This window comes from Echinops telfairi, unplaced genomic scaffold (genome assembly GCF_000313985.2).
Source record: "Echinops telfairi isolate 266 unplaced genomic scaffold, ASM31398v2 ScPeMD7_2291;HRSCAF=2852, whole genome shotgun sequence".
NCBI classification, from domain to species: Eukaryota; Metazoa; Chordata; class Mammalia; order Afrosoricida; family Tenrecidae; genus Echinops; species Echinops telfairi.
In genome coordinates this window covers 21557288-21580840 of record NW_022106189.1, presented here as the reverse complement: position 1 = coordinate 21580840, position 23553 = coordinate 21557288, and the positions used below count along the sequence as shown (strand labels likewise).

At 52.2% G+C, this 23553-nt stretch overlaps 1 protein-coding gene across 4 annotated transcripts; it reads left to right on the top strand.

Moving 5' to 3' along the window:
- Positions 1 to 3229: 3229 nt before the first annotated feature.
- Positions 3230 to 18518, top strand: SLC38A7 (solute carrier family 38 member 7). 4 transcript variants are annotated; one of them, XM_045293741.1, is made up of 12 exons: positions 3230 to 3889; positions 4470 to 4580; positions 7178 to 7581; positions 8318 to 8516; positions 9174 to 9318; positions 10829 to 10927; positions 11428 to 11485; positions 11683 to 11797; positions 12509 to 12656; positions 12996 to 13195; positions 13941 to 13995; positions 16818 to 18518. In XM_045293741.1, the coding sequence occupies exons 3-12, from the start codon at positions 7312 to 7314 to the stop codon at positions 16918 to 16920; spliced, it is 1392 nt and encodes a 463-aa protein (XP_045149676.1). In that variant the 5' UTR covers positions 3230 to 3889; positions 4470 to 4580; positions 7178 to 7311; the 3' UTR covers positions 16921 to 18518. The 4 variants fall into 4 exon arrangements, with proteins under 4 accessions (XP_045149676.1, XP_045149674.1, XP_045149677.1 ...); XM_045293739.1 differs by having other exon boundaries at positions 4385 to 4580; XM_045293742.1 differs by lacking the exon at positions 16818 to 18518 and adding an exon at positions 14384 to 14839 and having other exon boundaries at positions 4385 to 4580.
- The last annotated feature ends 5035 nt before the right edge of the window (positions 18519 to 23553 follow it).

Genomic DNA, 23553 nt, shown 5'->3' with positions numbered 1-23553 from the left:
GCCGGGGGGGGGGGGGCGGGGGATTTAAAAGAACCATCACATTATCAGTTGGGTATTAAATTTTTAAAAATGAACTTCAATCACCTGTTTGACATTGTCTGCAAAAATTAACTCCATGTGGGTCACAGACGATAGGTAAAATAATACAGCATCTACAAGAAAAATGTCTTTGTAATGTTAGAGTAGGCAAATATTTCTTAACAGGAAGCACTAATGATTGGAATTCATCCAAATTAAAGACTTTGTTAGTCAAGGAAAATCAGTAAAAGTAAACAAACAAAATTACAGCCTGAGCACATTTTAACAAAACATAAATAACCAAGGATTAGAATTCTGAACTTATAAAGAACTCTCAAAAATCAGTAAGGCAATTATGAGCAAAAGAACAAGCACTTTACAAAAGAGAATAATGAAATGTTCAATAAGGTGAAAAACATTCACTTATTCATCAGAAAAATAAAATCACAGATACTCATTGCACCTGTCAGAGTGATTAAAGTAAAATTGACAAAAAAGTTGACACCTCAGCTAACATGAACTAATGTAAAAAACTGAGTAAACCCATAACAAAATAAGAGCTTGGTTGGGTCATTAAAAAAAGCCTAAGCCCAGATAACTTCATTGGTAAAGTCTACCAAACATTCTGAGACAATCTGACACCAGTTCTACTCAAGCTTGTGGGGCAGATAAGGATAGAAAACTGGCAAATTAAGTTTATGAAGCCAGCATGCACTTGATAGCAGAACTCGCCAGACACAGTATAGACAAGACCCACCCCTCAAGAAACAGACGCAAGAATTCTCAACAAAACTGTCCAGTAGAATCCACCAACATGTTAAAGAGTAACTAGTCGTACATCATAACCAAGTGGGATTCAAAAATGGTTCAGCAGTAGAAAAGCAATAAAATTCATCATCACCTTAAATAAGCAAAGAATCACATGATCATACCAATTTATATAGAAAAGCCATGTGACAAGTTCCAACACCCATTCCTGATTAAAATACTCAACAAAATGGGAGTAGAAGGGAAATTTCCCAGCATATAAAGAGTATATATATAAAACCAAGAGCATTGTTTTCAACAAAGGAGAAACAAACATTTCCTTTACAAAGGATGCCTTTGGTGACCATGTTCAATACTGTTCTGGAAGTCTTAGAGCTATAAAGCAAGAAAAGGAAATGGAAGGCATCCAAAATGCCAAAGAAGTATCCTCTACTTGCAGATGATAAGATCCTATACATAGAACATCCCAAAGACCCAGGGAGAAAAATGTTGGAACTAATTAAAAGATGGACCACAGTGACAGGATACAAGGTCATCATACAAAAATCAGATTCATTTTCTGCTAGTAGAGTTCTGAAAATGTAACCAGGAAAATAATACGATTTATAGTGACAACCTGGAAAAATTAAATAGTAAGGGATAAATATAACCAGAGAAATTTCCTGTACAAAGAAAATTACAGAATTCTACAAGAAACCAAAAGACCTATGTAAATAGAGAAATATACCACATTCGTGGATAGGAAGATTGTACATGGTGAAATTATCAATACTACCCAAAAAAAAACTACTGATATAATACAATTCCAACAGTACCCTATAAAGAGATGGAAAAGCTAATCAGTTTTATTTGGAAAGGAAAGAGACCCTAGATAAGCAAAGGACTACTAAAGAAGAGCAAAGTAGGAGACCTCTCATTTCCCAATCTCAAAAATTACTGCATAGCCACGGTACCAAGTCTGGTCCTGCTACCACAGTCCTATAGGTCAGTGGAAGAGACTGGAGTTAAGTAAACCTATCCACATACAGGCAGCTGATCTTGGATGAAAGGCTGAAAAACATTAATTGGGGAGGGGTTGCCCTCTTTCATAATTGGTATTGGAAAAACTGAATATCCATCTGCAGAAGAATTAAACAATAGCATATATCACACCATATAAAAAAATGAACTTAAGATGGTTCAATATCTAAATGAAAAACCTAGAACTGTAAAGATCATCAATGAAAATATAGGGACAATATGTAGGCAACTGGACATCCCCTTACAGAAGAGTTGTGGAGAGGAGACTAACCAGTCAGGGTGCAGTGTAGCAACAATGAAACATGCAACTTTCCTCTACTTCTTAAATGCTTCCTCCCTACCCTACCCCCACTATCACGATCACATTTCTACCTTACAAATCCGGCTAGACCAGAGGATGTACACTGGTACAGATAGGAAGTGGAAACACAGGGAATCCAGGACAGATGTTCCCTTCAGGATCAGTGGTGACAGTGGCGATACCAGGAAACTGGTAGGATCCCCAAAAGTATGGCCTATAGTCACTTTCCAGGTCTGGAACTGGACTCACCCCATGCTAGCCTAATCAACCATTAAAGCTCAAAAGAGGAGCATCTATCCAAGGACAAACTTTAGAGGGGGAAAAAACAAAACAAAAAAAACTTCAGAGGGGAAAGGAGGAGGAATGGAAACACAGGAAGTACAATAAATGATGTTACTTTAAGGTGATTTCAACTGATAAGTTGAAACAAAATGTATTCACTGAATGTAAAACTGATGATCTGCTTTGTAAACCTTCACCTCATTCACAATAAAAAGAAAGATTGGCAATAGCAAGTAAAAACGAAGAAGTGGAACTAGAATTAGTATACTCCCAATGTAAGTAGACACTAGTGGTACATATACTCCTACCCTATATGGATCTATCAGGGACTCCAAAGAACACACACACACACACAAGATTACTCGTAAAGCTGGAGAAATCTGCATTAGATCTGTGGATTGTATCCCTGGCAAAATGCTAGTTGTGATTTTGTACTATATGTACTATAAATTGTTAATATGAAAAAAAATTGTTACTATGTGTACTATAATTTAAATGTTACAAAGGGAAATCATGAGGGATACAAGAGATTGTTTTGTGTCGTTCAATTGCGTGTGAATCTACAATTTCTCATTGTAATTTTCATTCAAGGATGACAGGACCTGGGATGCATGCAGAGGCAGTGGTATAGAAGAGTATGCACTCACAACACAGAGAAGGACGGTGGGATGCACGGGATTACGTCATGATTTGTGAGTGCTACACAGTCAGGAAGGTGCCCTGGTAGCATGGTGGTGATGTGCTGGGCTGCTGACTGCCCGGTCAGCAGTTTGAAACCACCAGCAGCTCTGCTGAGAAAGATAAGGCTTTCTATTCTCTGAAAGAGTGACGGTCTCGGAAACCCACAAGGACCGTTCTATGGTATTGACTTGATGGCAGTAAGTTTGCTTTGGTCTGGTTAAGACACAGCCAGGAACAGAAGCCAAAGACTCTGACACCCATTCTCTCAAACATATTTACTGAGGACCAGGAACCTGGAATCTAGACCCTGGGGCAATGTTCAACCCAGTCCAGTCCTCTCTCCAATAGGAAAGAGCAAAAATAATTAACCAGAGAAAAGAGCTGTACAAAGAAAACCACAAAAGTCTTCTACAAGGGATAAGAACGCGCCCAAGGGGTCTTTATCAACTCCAGAATCATTGGCTGTGGGCAGGAAGGCGGGGCAGAGACGCTGGGAGGGTTGGAGCATATAAAGAGGGGATAGGATTATGAGACCTAATAACTGGCCCAGTGCACCTGGACTGACAAAGACAGCAAATCTCCTCGGGTCCTCGAGGGAGGAGGCGTGTTAGACCTGAACAAGAGACCAGGACTAAATGTAGCACAAGGACGGCTGGAGTGGATGCGAGGGTGGCTCAGGAGCATGTTCTCTGGGTTGGAGCCTGGAGGCGAGCGGAAAACTGCAACTCCCGGCGTGCACCACGGCGTGCCCCAGCTGGGACTGTCACGTGACGGGTGCTCACGTGTCTCCGCAGCCTGCTCCCGAGAGAAGCGCTGTAGGTAGGTGGTAGAGGGTGGGTGGTAGTGGCTACGGAGCGAGGGAGGGTGGAAGCCGTAGGTTCCCCGGGCCCCTAGACGGCCCCCCTGCCGTCCCCCCAACACACAGCACGGCAGAGCTCGGGGAGTTGGCTGTCAGCCCCACGCTCGCCTTCTGCGCCGGCTCCGAGGAGCCGAAACCCGGCCGGTCTCGCCCAGTTCCTAGGCCGGCGTCCAGCCCTGAAGTCCCTTCCCATTGTAGTTCCCAGAAACCCACCCTTCCTGCTTCAGGTCTGGGAACGGCCCCTGCGTCCCGTGGGCGCCCAGCCACCTGCCAGTGCAGCGCCCCGCTTTAGGGCTGCCGCCCCAGGCTGGACAGCGACGCCCACTGAGGTTGGCGGCTGAGGGGCCTAGTGCCGTGATCGCTCTGGTCAGAGCTTACGGGCTCCGGCTCCCTGTGACCGGCGTCTAACCCTCCTGCGCGGGCCTATTTCCCATCGGATCTGGTTCCGTTCCTAGGTGAAAATCAGAGCCGCTCAGTTCCCCGCTGGCATCATCCTGGAAACCGCTCTGACTCCTCTCTGCTGACGGCGGATCATTTTAGGTAAAAGCCTTGAGGAAGAAGAAATTGGGACCAGGGAGTGACCAAGGAGCATCACATGACAGTTCTTTGGGGAGAAGGAACTCGTGATAGCCAGTCACGTGGCAAGAACAGGTAAACTGAGGACTTGGCAGCTGAGCCATGAAGCGGGGGCGGTGGGGTGTGAAAAACCAATGCAGTCTTTAAGGCGTGGGGACCCCGCGGAACCCTTGCCTTAGTTCTTTTGAGGGGGCTTCAAAAAGTTCGTAGGAAAATGGCAAAGACATACAGTGGGATTTTTCTGGGAACTTTTTGAAGTGCGTGAACTTGTGTGTGGGTGATGGCAGAGGCTGGGCATATGGCACAGGCCTGGGGGAGAGTCAAGAGGCTGCACTAAGCCAGGCGAGTCACCCTACCACTCTAGGCCTCTGTGACTTAAGGTGAGGCTGGTGGAGGAAGGGACCCGTGATAACAGCAGCAGCAAACCTGCAGGATTCCCTGCCGTCACCTCCACCACCCACAGCCTTCACCTCCATCGGGCTGCTTTTTTTTTTTTTTGCTAAGTGGCAGGCTGGCTAACAGCAGATTGCATAAGAGGAGGCCCAGTGGCATCAGACTGACCTTTCTAATTGAGAGACAGCCAAGGGGTGTTCCCTGTCCAGCTGTGCCCTTTGATTTCAAGCTTGATGAGAGATGTCTGAGAGCGCCCTTTTACCTGCCATGGGTGCGGGGTGCCCAGCTTTGTGCAGCCATCATCAGGAGGGACTGTGAAGAGGAGCCGACTACCCAAAGACCTGGGTTGCCCTTCTAAACCCCTAGTGGGCCGAGGGCTTCAGGAGGACTGCTTGGCTGTGGTGAGTAGTAGGGACCGGGACGGTCATTACTGCTGAATCTTCACCTCGTGGACTAAACCAGGCAGGGACAAGTAGTGTGTGAACTGCAACATGTTGCCTGGATAGCCCAGGTTCCAGATTCAGAAAGGAGAAGACTGGGAGCTGGCAGCGTTGGCAGGCGGTGTCACTGGCCTGTGTGGTAGTTGCCCAACAGAAGCTCTGGGGAAGGGCATTCCTGACTCCTCACTGACTGCCGCCAGCCAGCAGCAGCCTCTGGGAAAGGCCCTTTCCTCCCTGGCTCCGCTCGGGCCCTGCCCTTTTAACCTGCCCTCCATGTTGCTCTTCGTCCCATTAGCGAGCCGCCCTAGTGCCTTTGTGCCCGTTGTTGCCTGGCCCCTGGCTCCAAGCTTTGGTTGGGGTCTGGAGTCTGCTCCCTGCTGACTGGAGCCTGATGAGAGGGAGAAGCCTGGAAAGAGGGGTTTGCAAACGTAACTGGAGCCATGGCCCTTTAGGGTCTGCCAAACCCTTACGAGGCCTGATGTGCTGCTCGCCGTAATCTGCAAGAGAAGTGCTGTGGCTATCGCCAGATTCCAGGAAAGGAAAGGGGGCCCAGAAAGGTGACATGGCTTCCCTGAGGTCACACAGCTCCACACAAGTGGAGACTACCCAGTCTGCTCCGGGCTGCTCTTGTTCCGGGCTTCCCTGTCTCTGCAGACTCAACCTTGAGAGAACTGAGGCTCTGAGCATGTCCAGGTTCTGGGAAAAGGAAGCAGCGTCCCATTTTTCAAGGAGGAAGACTTTTCACCAAGGGAGAGAAGGGAAGATCAGTCACGTGACTGATGCAAGCCGGTTGCTGAGCTCAGCGTTCCAAAGCCCCACCTCTGCCTTATTGGAGGCAGATGCAGAGGGATATCCTAGGGTCAGATAGGTCTAGATATGAATCCCAGTTCCACCAGCTGGCCCAGGGTAGAGAGCTGCACCTCTCTGGGACTCAGTTTCTACCTTGGCATGACGGTGTCCGCCATAGCACCTTTCAGGGCTATTGTGAGGGTTGAATGAGAGAAAGCAGTCCATCACTGTCCGCAGTGGTCACAGCTGCTAATAACAGCAGGTTCGGCCATGGAGCCCTGCAGTGTAGTCCAGGAGAGCAGGCCGGGTGCCTGCTAGCCCCTGAGGGAGCCTGGGGAGCAGCACCAGACCCCAGGCAGCTCTGCACAGTGGGTGGCCCAGGAAGTGGGACCCAGAAGGGTGGCTGGCAGACAGACAGGAAGCATTCCATGCACAGGATTGATAACACACTCTTTCTTCCCCCAGAACCTAGGTGGGACCCGTCTGTGGGAAGAGGTTGCCTTCATCCTAGTCAATGCCTGCCTGGGAGCAGGGCTGCTCACCTTCCCAATGGGAGAGGAGTGAGGGTTAGCCCAAAAGCCACACAGAAAGCAGAGTCTGGGGCAGCGGGGGCATGCTGGGCTGGAATGATTCTTCGTGCCAATTGCTCTTGGGACCCTGTGGTATAAGAGAGGACTGGGATGCCAGGCAGATCGGGATTGGAATCTGGCTCAACAAGTATGACAAGAGGTCAGTGATTTGACCTCTTAAACCCTGTGACCAGCAGGCATCTTGGGGAGTAAGGGAGATAAGACCCATCTAGGACACACCTCATCTCTCCCTCTGTCTCTCCCTCTTGCCGACCTGGCTGCTGTTCCTCTGTATGTACCTGTCTCACTTACCTGACGACCTGGGAGCCTGGAAGCAGGATTTTCTGCTCCTCCGTTTTCATATCAGCCTCGCCACCCAGTGGCACCATTGTGTTCTGGACAAAGGCCCTCCTGGGCTTGATTCCCAGCTGTGTGGGTTTCCCATCTCAGGGTGACAGTTGTGCTTCCTCTGTCCTTGCAGGTTGAGAAGAAGCAAAGCCCCAGCCCTTCGAGGGAGGCACGTGATCAGGCTGGTCCTGGTCTCCAGCGGAGCTGCCCGGAGCATGTGGTCGTGAGGCAGGACCCGCCTCCCTGTAGCAGAGGGCTCTTGGCACCATGGCCCACGCCAGCATCAACAGTGACCCTGGCGAGTGGGGCTGGAGCACAGATGCCGGGGAGCGGGCCCGCCTGCTGCAGAGTCCCTGTGTGGACACAGCCCCCAAGGGTGACGGGGAGGCCTCTTCTGATGGCCCCCATAGAGGCACCACTTCCACACTTGGGGCGATCTTCATCGTAGTCAACGCCTGCCTGGGGGCCGGGCTACTGAACTTCCCAGCCGCCTTCAGCACTGCCGGGGGTGTGGCAGCTGGCATTGCACTACAGATGGTAAGGGGGCTTTCATGGAGAGCAAGGGTGCTGTTGCAGTCACACGCACACACACATCAACTACCCCCACCCCAAACCAGCACACTTTCCTTTGAGCCCAGGGGAGGCTTTAAGAGCCTTCCTAATCATCAGGGCAGCTGGAACCGTACCTGCATATTTAATTCTTTCAGGCGAATTTGTAGTTCTATCAGATATGGGCCCTGGGCAGGCGCCAAGATGGCAATGTGACTTACGCAATGGGTGGCTGACTAAAAGCTAGGGCCCTGGTGGTTGAGAATCACATACTGAAGTGTTTTGCCGAGGAAGTCAGGAGAAGCTGGTGTTTGCTTCAAAAGAATCCAGGTAGATACCCCCCAACCCAGGGTAGACACTGCCCGGCTGCAGCCCAGGCCTCCAGGCAGGCCACCAGGTAGGAAGCTGGTGTTTGCTTCAAAAGAATCCAGGGCAGAGGAAACAAGTGAAACCAAACTGGATGAGGGTTGTTGAGTTTTACGCTTAGTTGTGAGTTGATAGGGACCCAGGATACTGTGTGTGTGTGTGTGTGTGTGTAAAGCACTTCACAAAACTGGGAATCCCAGCCAGCGGCCTCCAGCAGTGCATAAAAAGTGCCCTGTGAAATGAGACGCATTGGTCAAGCCCACTTGGGAGGCTGGCCAGGAGATGCTGGCCAAGCCCAGGACGCCCCGGCCACTGGGCCTTCCAACTGGGCCCTCTTGTTCCCTGCCCTCGCCCACAGGCCATGCTGGTCTTCATCATTAGCGGCCTGGTCATCCTGGCCTACTGCTCCCAGGCCAGCAACGAGGGGACGTACCAGGAGGTGGTGTGGGCCGTGTGTGGCAAGCTGACGGGGGTGCTGTGCGAGGTGGCCATCGCCGTGTACACCTTCGGCACCTGCATCGCCTTCCTCATCATCATCGGGGACCAGCAGGACAAGAGTGAGCTTCCCCTCAGGGCCCCTCTCCCCCGGGGGGGTTGTGGGATGAAGGCAAGGCAGGGCAGGGGCGGGGTGCTCAGAAGGAAGGTAAGCACAGGTGTACTGGTGCTGACCTACCCACATCTATAGTCAGCCTTGCCACACGTTTTCCGTCACATCAGAAACACCCAAAACTGCTCACTGCGCATTAGTAAGTCAGCCAGTATTGTCCTTGCTTCCCGGGCATGCCATCCCTGTCAGATGGTGCATTTGAAAAGATGATTTTGTTCTGTGACAAGGTGCCTTGATGGCGATCTCGGGTAAGCGTCGGACAGCTGACCACATGGTTGGAGGTTCAAACCCACCAGCCACTCCACAGGAGACCTTTTTTCCCAGCCTCCGAGATCCTCTGTAGGGGCCCGGTGAGTCCAAATGGACTTGACCACAGTGCTCCCGGTGGTTTGAAAGGTGTTGTGGGGTTGGGAAAAAGAGATGCCAGCTATCTATTCCTAGACATAGAATCTTTGATGTGATTTTTTTTAAATGCGAAATTGTTCACTCCAGATGGGTGGGTAAGCACAAGCAGGCTCATGCTTGCCTTGCTTACTGGACAATAGGAACTTGGGCTAAACACCTGCCTGAGGCCCCTTGCATGACGCCCCTCTTTTTTCCTGAGCAGTTATAGCTGTGATGGCGAAGGAGCCCGAGGGGGCTGGCAGTGGCCCCTGGTACACCGACCGGAAGTTCACCATCAGCCTCACCGCCTTCCTCTTCATCCTGCCACTCTCCATCCCCAGGGAGATCGGGTTCCAGAAATATGCCAGGTGTGTCTGACGGCCAGCTGCCTTCCTCCCTGCCCAAAATCCCAGCTTCTTAGCCCCTGGCAGGAATCTGATCACAGGCGGCTGGATACCTCACCCGGGGGAGCAAGAGAGGTCTAGGCAGGCCGGACCAGGTGTGCAGGGTTTGGGGAAGGACTTCCTCTCCCGTCAGCAGCCAGGGGGACAGTAGGCCTTGTGGCCGCGAGGTACCGGTTTTCACTGCGTCCTTGTGAAGAGAGGCCTGGGCCCCGGCCGGGCAGTGTCTGCCCTGGGAGGACAGCATCGCTTCCATTTTCCTTTCCTTCTTCTCTGCGAGCACGGTCTGTGAACGTTGGCAGGGAGGACACGAAGAGTCCTGAGCACACCTGCTGGCCTCTGCGTTCGGAAAACAGCTGTCAGAGAACCAAACTCCCGGCAAACCCGATGTGATGTGTCGAGCAGAGCGGTTGGCTGCGTTGTGTTTGTAAGCCTCTGTCTGATGAGAGCTTACACTGCAAATGAAGTTCTCTTTCTAGTCGGTTCTGTGCACGTGGTTCCGTGACGTGGGCTGCGTTTTTCACTGTCAGCATTCTCAGTCTTTCCACGCTGGTCCCATCCATTCATCACCGTTGAGGTTCACAAGTTGGTTGATGGGTTGTTGGTTTTTTTCCTTAACAACTCACAGGTGATACTGTTTTTCATGATCCAGTCTGTTACTGAGCTAAAAGGGAACCTCTAAAAGGGAGTGGTTTCAGTGTACATGGCATCTCAGGGCAATAGTCTCAGGGGTTCCCCCAGTCTCACCTGGTCCAGGAAGTCTGGGGTTTTCAGGAAGCTGCATTGGTCTCGGTTGTCTCTCTGGTCAGAATGGTTGGCACCGTTAGTTCTTTTGGTCTCAGGGTAGATGAGGCTGTGGTTCACGTAGATGATTATTAGACCTGTCAACTCATTTCCTCTTTGGTTTGCCTCTTTCTCTTCTGTCCTCCATGGAGTTTTCCATGGAAGAGCTTTGGGAAGTAGATCGGAGTTTTGATCACTTGGGATTGTCACTTGGCAGCATCTTCCATGCAGCCTGGCATAAAGGGAGAGAGGACTGACTTTCTGGCTCAGTCTCTGAAAGATTCCAGACCCCTCTGCCTCTGTCTGGGCTGCTTCCCATCCTCAGCTATCTCAAAGATATCCTTTAATGCTGACTGCCCAGGATTTGGTCCCAGCAACCCCTAGTCCTCAGAGGCCAGGCTCCCAAGGATGCCCCATTCACAGCCCTCGCCAAGTCTGGCTGCTCTGGCTGGAGCTGAGCCAGCTCCTCTCCCTGTGGCCAGAGATGCCGGCCTGGTCACCTCCTGCCTGTCCAGCTTCCCCCTACTGGTGGCAGGTTTCTCCAAAACTGACTTCTCAGGTGTTTGCTTGGAATCGTCTCTCAGCAGTGCAGTAGACACTTGTGTTCACTTGCACTGTGTGTGGTTGGCCCTGGGGATGTGACCGGACAAGGGAGGGGTCTGGACAAGGGTGCTCAGTCTCTTCTTCCTGGCAGCTTCCTCAGTGTCGTGGGCACCTGGTACGTCACTGCCATTATCATCATCAAGTACTTCTGGCCAGATAGAGACATGACTCCTGGAGACATGCTGACCAGGTGAGAGACCCCAGGATACATTTGTAGTAGAATCCAGCCACTTAGACCCGGGAGGTGCTGATTCAGGGGTCAGAAAGCAGCCCAAGTGCTCTTCCAAGGCGTTGGTGGTCAGGGTTTGACCGACTGCCCACTGCAGGAAGGAGCTTTCTGCCCGATGGGGCAAGAGAGACCGGGACAGGGAGAGATGTGGTCACCAGCCCACACCAATGTGGTGACAGCCAGGGTATTCTCAAGCATTTCTGTTAGCCTCGCCTCCCATTTCTACACACAGATGAATGTGTGAGGGCGGGCAGATGGGAAAGCTAGAGCCTTGATCCGGGAAGCAGGAATTCTGGGTTAGGGTGTACTGGCCTTTGATATGGAGATGTCTCCATTCCCAGACAAGCACAAATCGAGTGTGGAGATGTTGGTGGGGGTTGTGGCCCTGAGAGGAGGAGTAGGGGCCCGGGGCTGCCCAAGCCAGCAGCCCCCTGTGTGTGTGTGTGTGTGTGTGTCTGCAGGCCGGCTTCCTGGGCGGCTGTGTTCAATGCCATGCCCACCATCTGCTTCGGATTTCAGGTACCAGTTAAGAGTTTCAAACCCCCCCCCCCTCCCTGCACCCTCTTAGCCCACCCCAAGAGGGATCCCTGCGAAGAAGGGTGGAGCAGGGGCCCTAGGACTTGGCCCTTGGCCCTGGGCTCTTTGTCCCCAGGGTGCCTCCCTCTGGAAGTGGGTGAGGTGGTTTCCCTGCTGTGACCACCCCTTCCCCCTGACAGTGCCACGTGAGTAGTGTGCCCGTCTTCAACAGCATGCAGCGGCCCACGGTGAAGACCTGGGGCGCAGTGGTGACAGCCGCCATGGTCATAGCCCTTGCTGTCTACATGGGCACAGGTGAGTACCCCAGGGGGCCAGGCTTGGCATGCTCCCCCTTGCCCTTGAACCCCCACAGCTGTGATGTGGCTCTCCTGGGCACACCCCAGCGCACCAGACCCAGAGGCAGGAGCTTGAACTGACTGGAGGCGAGAGTGGCTCGCTGAGCCTCACTGAGCCGCTCACGGCACTGGTGGCCCAGGGCCGGTGAAACCTCACAGGGCCTGCCCTCGAGGGGGTTAGGCTTAAAGTAAAGCACCAGGACTCGGTGAGGCAGTCCGGGGCACCACGAGGCCGCGATGTAAGTGACGGAGTGAGGACCCAGGCAGGAGGAGGAGGCCCAGGTTCTGAGAGGAACCAGACTGAGAGGAACCAGAGCGGCGGGGGGAGGGCCCGGATCCTTGAGGGCTTGTCGGGAGCCAGGGAGCAAGGAGGGAAATGGAGGTGGCCCTGGCTGCCTGCGTGTGCAGAAAGGTCCGGATGAGGGAGCAGGACGAGGGACCAGGAAGGGGCTGCTCGGGAGACGGAGACCCGCGTGGCTGCTGGGGCACACAGCCTGGTGGTCAGTGCAGAGGCCCCAAAGCAGCGACGCGCTGAGCAAGTTCAGGAGTAGAAAGATGGCGGTGTGGTCAGTCACCTGGCGCCTCTCCAGAGCCGCCCCCACACCCTCCCTGGCTGAGGTTGCGCTGAGCAGTGGACGGGCTGCCCTGGCCCCCTGCCCTCTGCCCACAGGCATCTGTGGCTTCCTGACCTTTGGAGCTGCCGTGGACCCCGATGTGCTCCTGTCCTATCCCTCAGAGGACGTGGCGGTGACTGTTGCCCGAGCCTTCATCATCCTCAGCGTGCTCACCTCCTACCCCATCCTGCACTTCTGTGGGCGGTGAGACAGCCCCCCTCCCCAAAGTGCCCCCTACCCCTCACCAGGGCCCCTCAGGTCTCTCTGAGCCCACAGGAAAGTCTGACCATACCCCGGACGGCTCCCCAAGATCCTGGGCCCAAGGCAGCCTTAGTCCCAGGGTCCCCAGAATGTCCTGTGGGTCCTGTAAGATCCAGAGTCTGTGACGTGGACACCAGCCTCTGGGTACCCTGGCGCTCCCTTCTAGGGAGAACAGTAGTGTGCGTACGTGGTAGGGCGTCCGGCAGCCCTCAGGAGAGCTGTCAGCATCTTAGCTGCTGAGTGGCCCACTGTGTGCCCCCCTGAGCCCCGCTCTCTGGGCAGGGCTGTGGCCGAGGGGCTGTGGCTGCGCTATCAGGGGATGCCGGTGGAGGAGGACGTGGGGCGCGAGCGGCGACGGCGCGTGCTGCAGACGCTGGCCTGGTTCCTGCTCACCTTGCTGCTGGCCCTCTTCATCCCTGATATCGGCAAGGTCATCTCGGTCATTGGAGGCCTGGCCGCCTGCTTCATCTTCATCTTCCCAGGTATGGGCCCCAGGCCCCCGCCCCCCATCATCCCCCACCCAGCATGCGCTCCCGTGAAGAAGGAGCAGTGGGCACCCCCATTCCACCGATGAAGAGAACGAGGTTCAGACAGGTTTGCAGGCTTGCCCAGAGGTTAACATCCACAGCCCGTCAGTCACAGAACAAGGTTGTATGGGTCCGTCCACTTCATCCAGGTGCCCGCTCGCTGCTCCCTGATGGTCACTCTACGGTGCTGGCTCGTTCATCTCACTACACCCCGGAGCCAGTAGGGCCTGGGGACAGCCCTTGACAGAAGTTGGGAGAGCTAGTTCCAGACAGGCTTGTCCCCAGATGCTTGGAAATTGGGATTTTGCTCAGGACTGCAGGCTCCTGTCACCTAGCCAGGCGCTCCCTTGCTACCCAGCTCATTCTGGCTACAAAGCCACCTTGAAAGCCCCTGCCACTTGTTCGGGATCCAGGGGCCACACCTGCTAACACGTGTACTGGGCAAGGCCCTGGAGCTGCCCTGATAGCTGTCCCAGTAGCTCCAAGTTTTGCTGTATCTGAAGCATGCTTGCCAAGTGCCAGTCACTCCCTTGAGGGGGGCAGAGCAATGCCAGGCTCCAGCCGGGTGTAGATGGGCAGCAGAGGTCATGAGCCATCTGGAAGAATAAGCACAGACCTCCCCCCTTCCAGTTCCTCCGCAGGGACAGCCAGGTGTGAGGTGAGGAGCCTGCCTGAGCACCCAGGCCCCCTTCTCTTACAGGACTGTGCCTCATCCAAGCCAAACTCTCTGAGATGGAGGAAGTCAAGCCAGCCAGGTAAAATGGGAAGGGGCGCGCGGGGCCTTAAAATTGGTAGGAAACCTATGTACTTTTAAAAATTTGGTTTAAATATTATGTAGTGGTTACATGTTGGGATGCAACCCGCATGGTCAGCAGTTCAAAACCACCAGCAGCTCAATGGGAGAAAGACTGGACTTTCTACTCCCATAAACGGTTACAGTCTCAGAAGCCCATAGGGGGGTCACTGTGATGAGTCAGCAGTGGAGGGTTTTTTTGCCTCTCTCTCTCTCTATATGTGTGTGTGTGTGTGTGTATACGTATGTATGTGTGTGTATATATTTAAATAGTAGTATATACTAGTTGTAGCCATTCAAATCCTGCAGAAGGACTTCAGAGAAAAAGTAAAAAGCTGTTTTCACTGCAGCCTTACCGCCCAGACATCTCTCCTCTAAAGACTGTTACCAGTCGGACCTAGCTTCCTGAGCACAGCTTCCCAGACCAGTTTGGCCTACCTGCCTTTGCAGAAAAGGAATTACTCCACGCCCCCTGGCAAATGAAAACTTCACCCCATGTTGACGTTAGGAGCGTTCGAGCCCCGTGCACAACAGAACACAGCATCACCCATCCTGCTCCCTGCTCACCGTCCTTCCTGTGCTGAGCCCAGTGCTGCAGTCACTGTCAGTCCGTCTCGTCGTCGAGAGCCTGCCTCTGTTTCCCTGTCCCTCCGCTGTAGCGAGCATGACATCCTTCTCCAGGGACTGGTCTCTCCTGACACCGTGTCCAAAGTACACGAGACTAAGTCTCATCAACCTTGCCGCTAAGGGGCATTCTGGCGTACTTCTTCCAGGACAGAGGTGTTTGCTCTTTTAGCAGTATTCCTCACCAGCACCACGTCGCTTCTTCCTCAGTCTTCCTTATTCAGGGTCCAACTTTCCCGAGCATTGGAGGTGATATAAAGTGTAGGTATCTGAATTGTTCTAATGCCCCCAAGGGGGCGGCATTGCTCACTTGAGGAAACGCTGTTCTAGACCTTTTTTTTTTTTAATCATTTTATTGAGGGCTCATACAACTCTTATCACAATCCATACATACAACAGTTGTGTAAAGCACATCTGCACATTCGTTGCCCTCATCATTCCCAAAACATATGCTCTCCACTTAAGCTGCCAGTAGACCTTTTTTTTGGTAAACTTGTGATTTGAGTAGAAGTTTTTCCTTCAACAGTTGGTGCACTTTTTGTTTCCTGGCATTGATTGGAATCCCTGCCTCCCCCTGGGCTTCTCAGTTTCCTTTCCCCCAGCTCCCTCATGCCTTCCTGCCCCCTTGGGGTCTCCCTGGCTGGTAGCTCTAAGCAGTGTGGTATCCCCTTCCCAATCCATCATGTGGCTGGAAGTGGAACCTTGGTGACCGACCACCAGTCCCCGCTCTGGCCAGTAAGCCTGGTTTTTTCTGTTTTCATTGTTTGGGTCCCCGTGTTCCCTCCACTCTCTCTCGAGGACGTTCTAATGGCACCGCTTCCAGAGTAGTCAGCCCCGGGAGCCAGGGGCCTTCTCGTTCTTCTGCTCCGGGCCGTGGAGACCACTGTGTGCACCCAGCTCTGAATAGGCACACGCAAGCGGCATCTGTCTGGTTTGCCCGCCCTGCCTGGCGTGGTCTTCCCAAGCTCAAACCACGAGTGCTTTGGAGAGGGTTGTGTGCTGGACAAGTGGAACCACTTCCCTCTGGTCTGCAATCATCTGTTGTAGAGATGTGCCCTGCTGTGACTGCCCCTACTCGGGGAGGAATTCCTCAAAGGCAGTGACAGCGCCAACCCTGCCCCTCTCGCCAGGCCTCTAGCAAGGTCGCACTTGCCCCAGTCCTGGCAGCCAGGCTTGACACCTGCGGGCACTGCCTCCAACAGCCTTTCTGCATCTCCTTAATCTCCTGGGGAGGAAGCCTTGCTTTGTTTTCATACGCACGTTCCCCGAATAGTAAAGCGAGAAGGTGAATAGGTCGCACACTTGGTTTAATGTGTGTGTGTGTATAGATGTGTGTATATATATATATATATAGATGTTTATAGATGTGTGTGTGTATATATATATATGAGTAATAATTGTTTGATGTAGAAAACTTAGTGTCACAAAGAAAATGAAAATCCCCTTTCCCATACTGAGGGAGCCCTGCAGAAGGCGTAGTGGTCACGCCTTGGGCAGCTGACCACAAGGTGAGCAGTTCCAAACCGCCAGCCACTCCTCAGGAGAAAGATGAGGCTTCTACTCCCGTAAAGGGCTGCCGCCTCAGAAACCAGAGGGGCCTTTCTGCCCTGCCGTCCAGGGTCTCTGGAAGTTGGAACTCCTTGACGGCAACAACTAGTCCCCATTGCCGGGTTACAACCGTGTTGCAGTTTTCAGTGAATAGATTTGCAGACGTGTGCTGCCTTTTTTTTTTTTTTTGATGGAATGGATCTCACTCTGTGATGTGACCTATTTTTTCTAGAACATCTTCCATCAGGAAACCTTCCTTCTAATTCCTGTCCTACTCTCGGTATCCTGTGACCCGTCAGTCCCCTCAGGTCTTAGTCTCCTTGCCTGGGGAGGACTGTGGGTAATACAGGGAGTCCCTGGGTGGCACGATCAGTTAAGTGCTCACTGCCAGTCAAAAGGCGGACACTTTGAACGCACCCAGAAGTGCCTCCGCAGACCAGCCTGACCGCAGAGCAGGTGGAAAAGCTATATTTGAATCCAAGGCTCTTGGGAAGGTGGAAAGTGCTTAACAAGAAGGAGAGATGTCATTTGGGGGATTAACTGATACCTTGGGCCCTGCAGCATACTGGGGTGGGATGACTGACCAGGACCCTCTCGCCTTCTGCCCCACAGCTGGTGGGCGCTGGTCATTTACGGAGTCCTCTTGGTCACGCTGGGAGCTTTCATCTTTGGCCAGACCACAGCCAATGCCATCTTTGTGGATCTCGGAGCCTAACCACCGCCTCCCAAGAATCGAACCTTTGCCGTTGGACCCAGGCGCCCATAGTCTGGCGTCATCCCCCTGGACTGGGGGGTCGGCCTCTGGACCCTCTCTTCCAGGGACAGTTCTAGGTGACATCAAGGCCCACAACTCTGGACAACTCAAAGCCACCCCCCACCCCCCAGCCCTGGCAGTGCCATGGGTGGTGGGAGGAGGTCTGATGGCCCAGAAGAAGCTGCCCCTTCCCCAACTTCTCCATACCTGGAATCCATGGGTGACAAAGACCCACGGGCCTTAGAACAAAGGACCCAGGCCAACGTCCCTCTGGAGAAAGAGAGTCGGGACAGGGGCCACTTGTCCTCCACAGAGCACACCTTGCCCCGAGGGCCACTCCTCACCCCTCGGCTCGGCACCCACGGGCCCTTCCACTCCCTGCTGGCCCACTGTGGCCCTGGTACTCATCTTTCCCATGGCTCACTCCACCTTCCAGACCCATCCTGTCTGTCCCAAAACCTAATGGTCCGGGCAAGCCTCCCCCTCCACCTCCAGGACATGACCATGTCTAATGTTTACAAACGGTACCAGCCCGGCTCTGCTGGCTCCTCGGGCTCCACATGAGCCCCTCGCTAGAGGCTCTCAGGGTGAGGGCGGAGGCTGGCAGCCTTCCCGTCCCTTACCCACTCTAGAAGCTCAGCGCTGCATACACAGGCTAAGCTGGCTACGGTCAAGGTGAGCCTCTGACCACTCAGTGATCACTCCTCTCCTCCAACCAGGGCCAGCCCCAGCAAGAGTGGCCCAGAGAGAAAGCAGCAGCTGTCACAGTGGTCAGCAGTTACGTCTTCTCACTGCCGCCTGGACAATTCCTTCCAACCTGGTCTTGTCTGGCTCACCCCCAGAGCCCGCCCCCATGTCACTTGTGTCTCTGTATAGCCCCGCCTCCTGCTGAAAGGTGGTGGAGGTGGATTGCAAACCCTTGCACCAGCTACTTCACTATGTGGCCACTTGGCCTGACCTCTGGCCACAATAAGGTCATTCTTCATAGTTGCCCCAGTTGGGATAAAGAGAGACTGGTCTCACCATCCACATTCCCATCCTGAGCTGCCTCAGCCCAGCCTCGGTCTGGGCCCTGAGTCTAGCTTCCTCCCATGGAGCACCCAGCATTCCTTAGTGTCTTTCCCACAAGGACTACTGCTGGTGAGGCAGGCAGCCCTCCGTAGCCCACCACTCGGAGCAGTCTCCTCCAAGAAGTGGAATTGGTTGGAGGTCGGCTAGGCCTCTGCCTCATCCACCAACAAGGTCGCCCACCTTGTATTATCCCGACCCCTCGGTGCCTGCCCTGGGCCAGCCCCAGTCCCTAACCGGGTTAGGCTGCACAGCTACCCGAAGCCGTATTATGCGGGGGTGCAGAAGTGGGGAGGGCAAAGGGCAGCAGGAAGATAAGGGGAGTCGTTGTTGCCAGGAGCTGCATCTTTGGGGAAAAGGAGCTGGCATCTCCTAACCTCAGGAACCCCTCAGCCTTCCTCCCTGGCAGGGTATTTTACTGGGTCTTGTTGTTCAATGTATGCGCAGCTTGGAGAAGTGCTGGTCATTAATAAAAACAAGCCTGGACTGCAGAGCTTCAGGGCCTGTGTCTGGTCCTGCTGGAGACAGAGTCTGGGTTGCTGATAGGAGGGAGGGGCTGGGCAGGTGGCATACAGCTGTTGTGTCCCACCCGAGGTTTCGGGAATGGGGGCCACCACACTCCGTCTACCACGTCCAGGCCGGCAGTGGGTCTGGACCCTCTCCCATCCCTTTCCCACCATCCCAGCTCTGACTGAGAGTTTGGCTCAGGCCTGGCTTTCACAGCCCTGCAGGGCCCTGGGCTGCATGACCTCCGGGCCACAAAGCTTGGGGTGAGCCTCAAACTCAAGAGCAGCTGTCTCTCAGAGGCCCAGCTGTGGAGCCAGTCCCTACATGCAAGCTCACAGCCCACACCTGCCCTGCTCCCTAGTGAGTGGGGCCAGCCGATGCCAGCCAAGCAGGTGTCACTCGAGTGTATGTGTCAAATGTGCCAGAGAGAAGCACAAAACCAAGAGGCCTGGAACTCATCTGAGGGAGTCCAGGAGGGCTTCCTGGAGGAGGTGACACTCAAACTAGCTCCTAAATCATGAGCAGGAAATCTGTGAAGAGAGGCAGGAAGGCAATTGCCAGCAGTGGGAACTGCATTGCAGAGGCCAGGGGGTCAGGACTGAAATGTGGCCATGTCCCTGGAGGTCACCTGGGGGTGGGGCAGCCGCAGGAGTGAGACCTGCTGTGGGAATCAGGGTCAGTTCTCTTTGAACCTCATTTCCCTCAACTTAACGGGGGCACTGATACCTGCTTTGTGGGTAAAGGGTGTGGTGTGTGTGAAGTGCCTGGGGAGACATCTAGGGGCTGAAGGATGGCGTCCCTTGAGGGGAGCGCCAAAGAGCAGTCCTTGTCCCGCATGGGCATTCCCATCACCCCCTGTGAGAGACCATTCACCAATCTGAAAGTGGTTGCTATGCCTGCAGAGAGCAGAATCTTGTGAGGCACTTTTCCTTGCCCGGGAATGGGAGGGTGCGGCTGCAATTCCTTGGTTTGGTCAGAAGAGGTCACTCTTGCATAATTTCTGTCTATGACGAGGTGTCTGCAGCCTCTGAGGAGGCAGGGCTCCCAGTGAAGGCTGTTTGGTTCAGCTAAATAATGAGGCTTCTACCCTGGGGCAGGGCCAAGCGTGAGGTCCATCTCCAGGGACTGTCTACACCTCAGAACATTAGGCGGTATGTGCGGTAGAGTCCACCCGCCCTCCCTTCTAAGGCACACTCTGGCTGGCCTTCCTCCCAGACAGACCTGGCCTGTGTCCGTCCGTTAGTATGATACCAGTTTGGTGTGTTTCAGTGGGTGTGGGGGAAGGGCCAGGGGCTTCTGGAATCAGGAAGAAGGCAGCCAACCCATCCTCCAATCACTTCATCTTTTCTGGGGGGACCGAGATCCAAGAATTACCCACTTGATCATTTTGGCACTGAACCCAAGATTGACGATGATTCAGGAAAAGCTCCATGGAGAAGCTTGGTGAAGTAGAGGCCCAGCAAAAAGGAAGATTACCTTCAATAAGATGGATTAGCGCAATGGCTGCGACCACGGGCTCAAACAAGAATGTGAGACTGGTGCAGGAACACGCAGTGCTGCTTTCTGTTGGACATAGTGTCCCCATGAGTCAGAAGGGACTCAGGGCTCTTCACGACAGCCTAACAGATAAATCTCTAGGTCCCATGGCTTACCACAAGAAGCATTTCGATGTTATTCAGTCAGAGTGGAGCAGCCTTAATCTGCATCCATGCATTCTGAACTCCCACTGTCATCCATTTGTGGTCGGTAGGTACTGATTCCATCTCGGCAACCCGTGCACAGCAGAACAAACACCGCATTGCGTGGTCCTCTGCCAGCCTCACAATTGTTCTTAGGTTTGTGCCCCTGGTTGCAGCCACTCCATCTCGTCAAAGGCCTTCCACTTTACCAAACAGGATGCCCTTCTCTAGGGAATAGTCTCCCCCTGATCACGTGTGCAAAGTACATGACACAAAATCTCACCATCCGTGCCTCTACAGACCATTCTGGCTGTCCTTCCAAGACAGATTTGTTCTTTTGGCAGTCCCTGGCACTTTGAGTCTTATTCACCACACCATAGTTCAAATTCCGTGTGCAACACTCCCATGCAGAGGAGGCAATTAAAATGACCAAGGCTTGGGTCAGACCTTAGTCCTCCAAGCAGCATCCCTGATTTTCAACACTTTAAAGAAGTCTTGTGCAGCAGAGTTACCTAATAAAGCACCTCATCTGATCGCTGGCTGCTGCTGAAGAGAAGACAGTGCATAAATGAAGAAAGGGGTGTTTTTGGAAAAGGAAAAAAGTAAGGGTGAGCACCTGAAAGCATGATAGAAAAATCAAAAAGTCAAGAGTGGAAAGTTAAAGTAGCTGACTTCCAGGAAGATGGCAACTGAGTAACACATGCCAGAGGGACTCCACAGAAATCAGCCCAGGAGAGTTACTAAGAGGGAAATTCAACACTGCTGGATTGCAGGAGGAGCATCATAAAGATAAGTAGGCACAGATCCACAAGGTTTTGAGGGGCTGGGGACTTTTGGCTTACCACAGTTGATGCCGACTAGGCCTTGACCTTAGCCCCACCACTGTCTCAGCCAGAGCCAGGACCATTTGGAGCCGGTGCAGGGGTTTAATCTCAACACAGCCACAGCTTGCCACCACCTAGGGCAGGGATTAAGCCCTTGCAGCCAGCCACCCCCCCCAGCAGGGATCAGTGCTCAGCTATATTGTTACTTTTGTTTCCCTCTCCTCTCTACCCACCCCCAGTCCCAGCAGGCTTAGTTTTTAATTTTTTTCTCCTTTTTTGTCTCTTCCCTGTTCTCTCACACACCACTGCTGACCTCCAGAACACTCCCCATAGCCTAGGGCATTTATACCTGCCCCACATCCAGTTAGGTGAGCTCCACCCTGTGCAGCTAGCCTGAAGCTAGGGAAAGCCTGGCCAACCTCCACCAGGGGATACACCACCCAACTTCTTACTGGGGAATTCCAGCTTGTGTAGCTGGGGGAGCTCCTATTTTTCCTCTGTTGTCCCACATAACTGAGGGAACTTCCTCTTGCCTACTTTAGTGCCTCACACTGCCTAAGGCAGCTTGGCCAACACTTGCCAACGTTCCAAGCTGGTGCAGGAATCTCTGCCTAACCTCTGTAGTGATCTACCTGGCCAGGGAAGTTCTGCCCACCATTCCCAGTGTTCTACAGCAAAGCAGGCAACCCACCAGCCTTCTGGGGCACTCCCCTTGAGAGTGAAGCCACAGGAGGATAAAGTGGTAGGCTAATTCCATAGTGAAATTAGCTGTAGGCAGTTCAAAGAAGCATTCCTACAAGTCTCCCAGAGAGAGCCAGTGATCTTCAACTCCCTGGAAAATGGCACTAGGCTCCTCTAAAACAACGAAAACAGCAATCAAACTCAATGACCTAAAAAAAAACAAAAAGGAGAAACAAAAGGCAATGGCAGAAGATGTCCTGAACCTAATGACATGCATAGAAGAAGCAGACATTGAGCTGCCACAGAAAGAAATTTCAAAAAAAAGAAAAAAAGAAAAGAAATTTCCAGAATCCTGCTTGGAGTCAAACAGGATATGAGGGAAACAATACAGAAAAAGGATGAAATGATAGAGGAGATAAAGTCCATGCACCAAAGGGAAACACAAGAGCTTAGGGAGGAGATAATAAAAACCAATACCAGATACACGGACCTTGAGAATTGAGTGGAGGAAGCAGATAACTGCACCAGTGACTTGGAGGACAGCCGAGCAGACTTTAACAAACGTGAACAAAAATCTAATAAGATCATCAGAGAAGCTGAAGAAAACCTAAGAGCTATTCTGATGCTATGAAGAGGAACAACATCAGAATAATTGGATTACCGCAGGAAGATACAACAATTGGGAGAGTTCTTAGAGGAAAACTTCCCCAGCTTAATGAATGAAAACCAGGCAACCATTCAGAAGGCTGAAAGAACACCAGCTAGACTGAATCCCAAGAAGAAGTCACCAAGGCACATAATAGTTAAACTATCCAACTTTGAGGAAAAGGAAAAAAATCATGAGATCGGCTAGGGAAAAACAAGCAATCACATATAAAGGTTCCCAAATAAGAATATGCTCAGACCTATCAGCAGAAACGATGAAAAGAGGGGAGAGTGGAGTAACATATTCCAAAAATTGAAGGAAAACAACGCAAACCCAAGAATACTCTACCCAGCCAAATTATCAATCAAGATAGATGAAGAGGTAAGAGTCTTCCCAGACAAGGAAAAGCTCAAAGAATAGGTTAGAAAAAACCCAGCCCTACAAAAGATCCCTGCTGATGCAGTGTGGGCAGAAGAATAACACTCACCAAGCATAAATAAGAGACCACCACATAGAGCAACCTAACCCAGAGGGCAACAAAGAGAAAACAGACCCCAAGATAGCATTGGCTTAAGGATGGAAAGAAGTCAAGAATGATACACACACACATGCACAACACACTAATGAGAAAGGAAAGTAGGAAAACACCCAACACTAAAGGTATAAGATGACATCACAAAGTCCGCAGATGGAGATAATAACCCTGAATATCAATGGCCTGAACTCAGGCATTAGAAGACGGAGACTAGCACACTGGCTTAGAAAACACAACCCATCAATCTGCTGCCTACAGGATACACATCTCAAGGCTACAGACAAAAAATATGCTGAGAATCAAAAGCTGGAGAAAGGCATATCAAGCAAACAACAATTCAAAAAAAGCAGGGGTTGCAATCCTAATCTCGGATAAAATTGACCTCAAAGTGCAAACCATAAAAAGGGATAAGGAGGGACACAATATAATGCTCAAGGGAACGGTAGACAAAGAACCACTAAGCATTGTAAACATATATTCCCCAAATGAGAGACCCACTGAATACATCAACCAAACACTCCAAAATATGAAAAAAGAAATCACAGCCTCAACAATTATAGTGAATGACTTCAATACACCGCTCTATGAGAAAGATAGATCACAGGGAAAGAAACTCAACAAGGAGGCTAGAGATCTAAACAGCACAATTAGACA

Excerpts from the sequence above, each read along its gene's own strand:
- SLC38A7 (XM_045293741.1), top strand. The coding sequence starts at position 7,312 with ATGGCCCACGCCAGCATCAACAGTGACCCTGGCGAGTGGGGCTGGAGC. Across the intron at positions 12,657-12,995 it reads ATCCTGCACTTCTGTGGGCG|GGCTGTGGCCGAGGGGCTGT; the intron begins GTGAGACAGCCC and ends CTCTCTGGGCAG. Across the intron at positions 13,996-16,817 it reads GAGGAAGTCAAGCCAGCCAG|CTGGTGGGCGCTGGTCATTT; the intron begins GTAAAATGGGAA and ends TCTGCCCCACAG.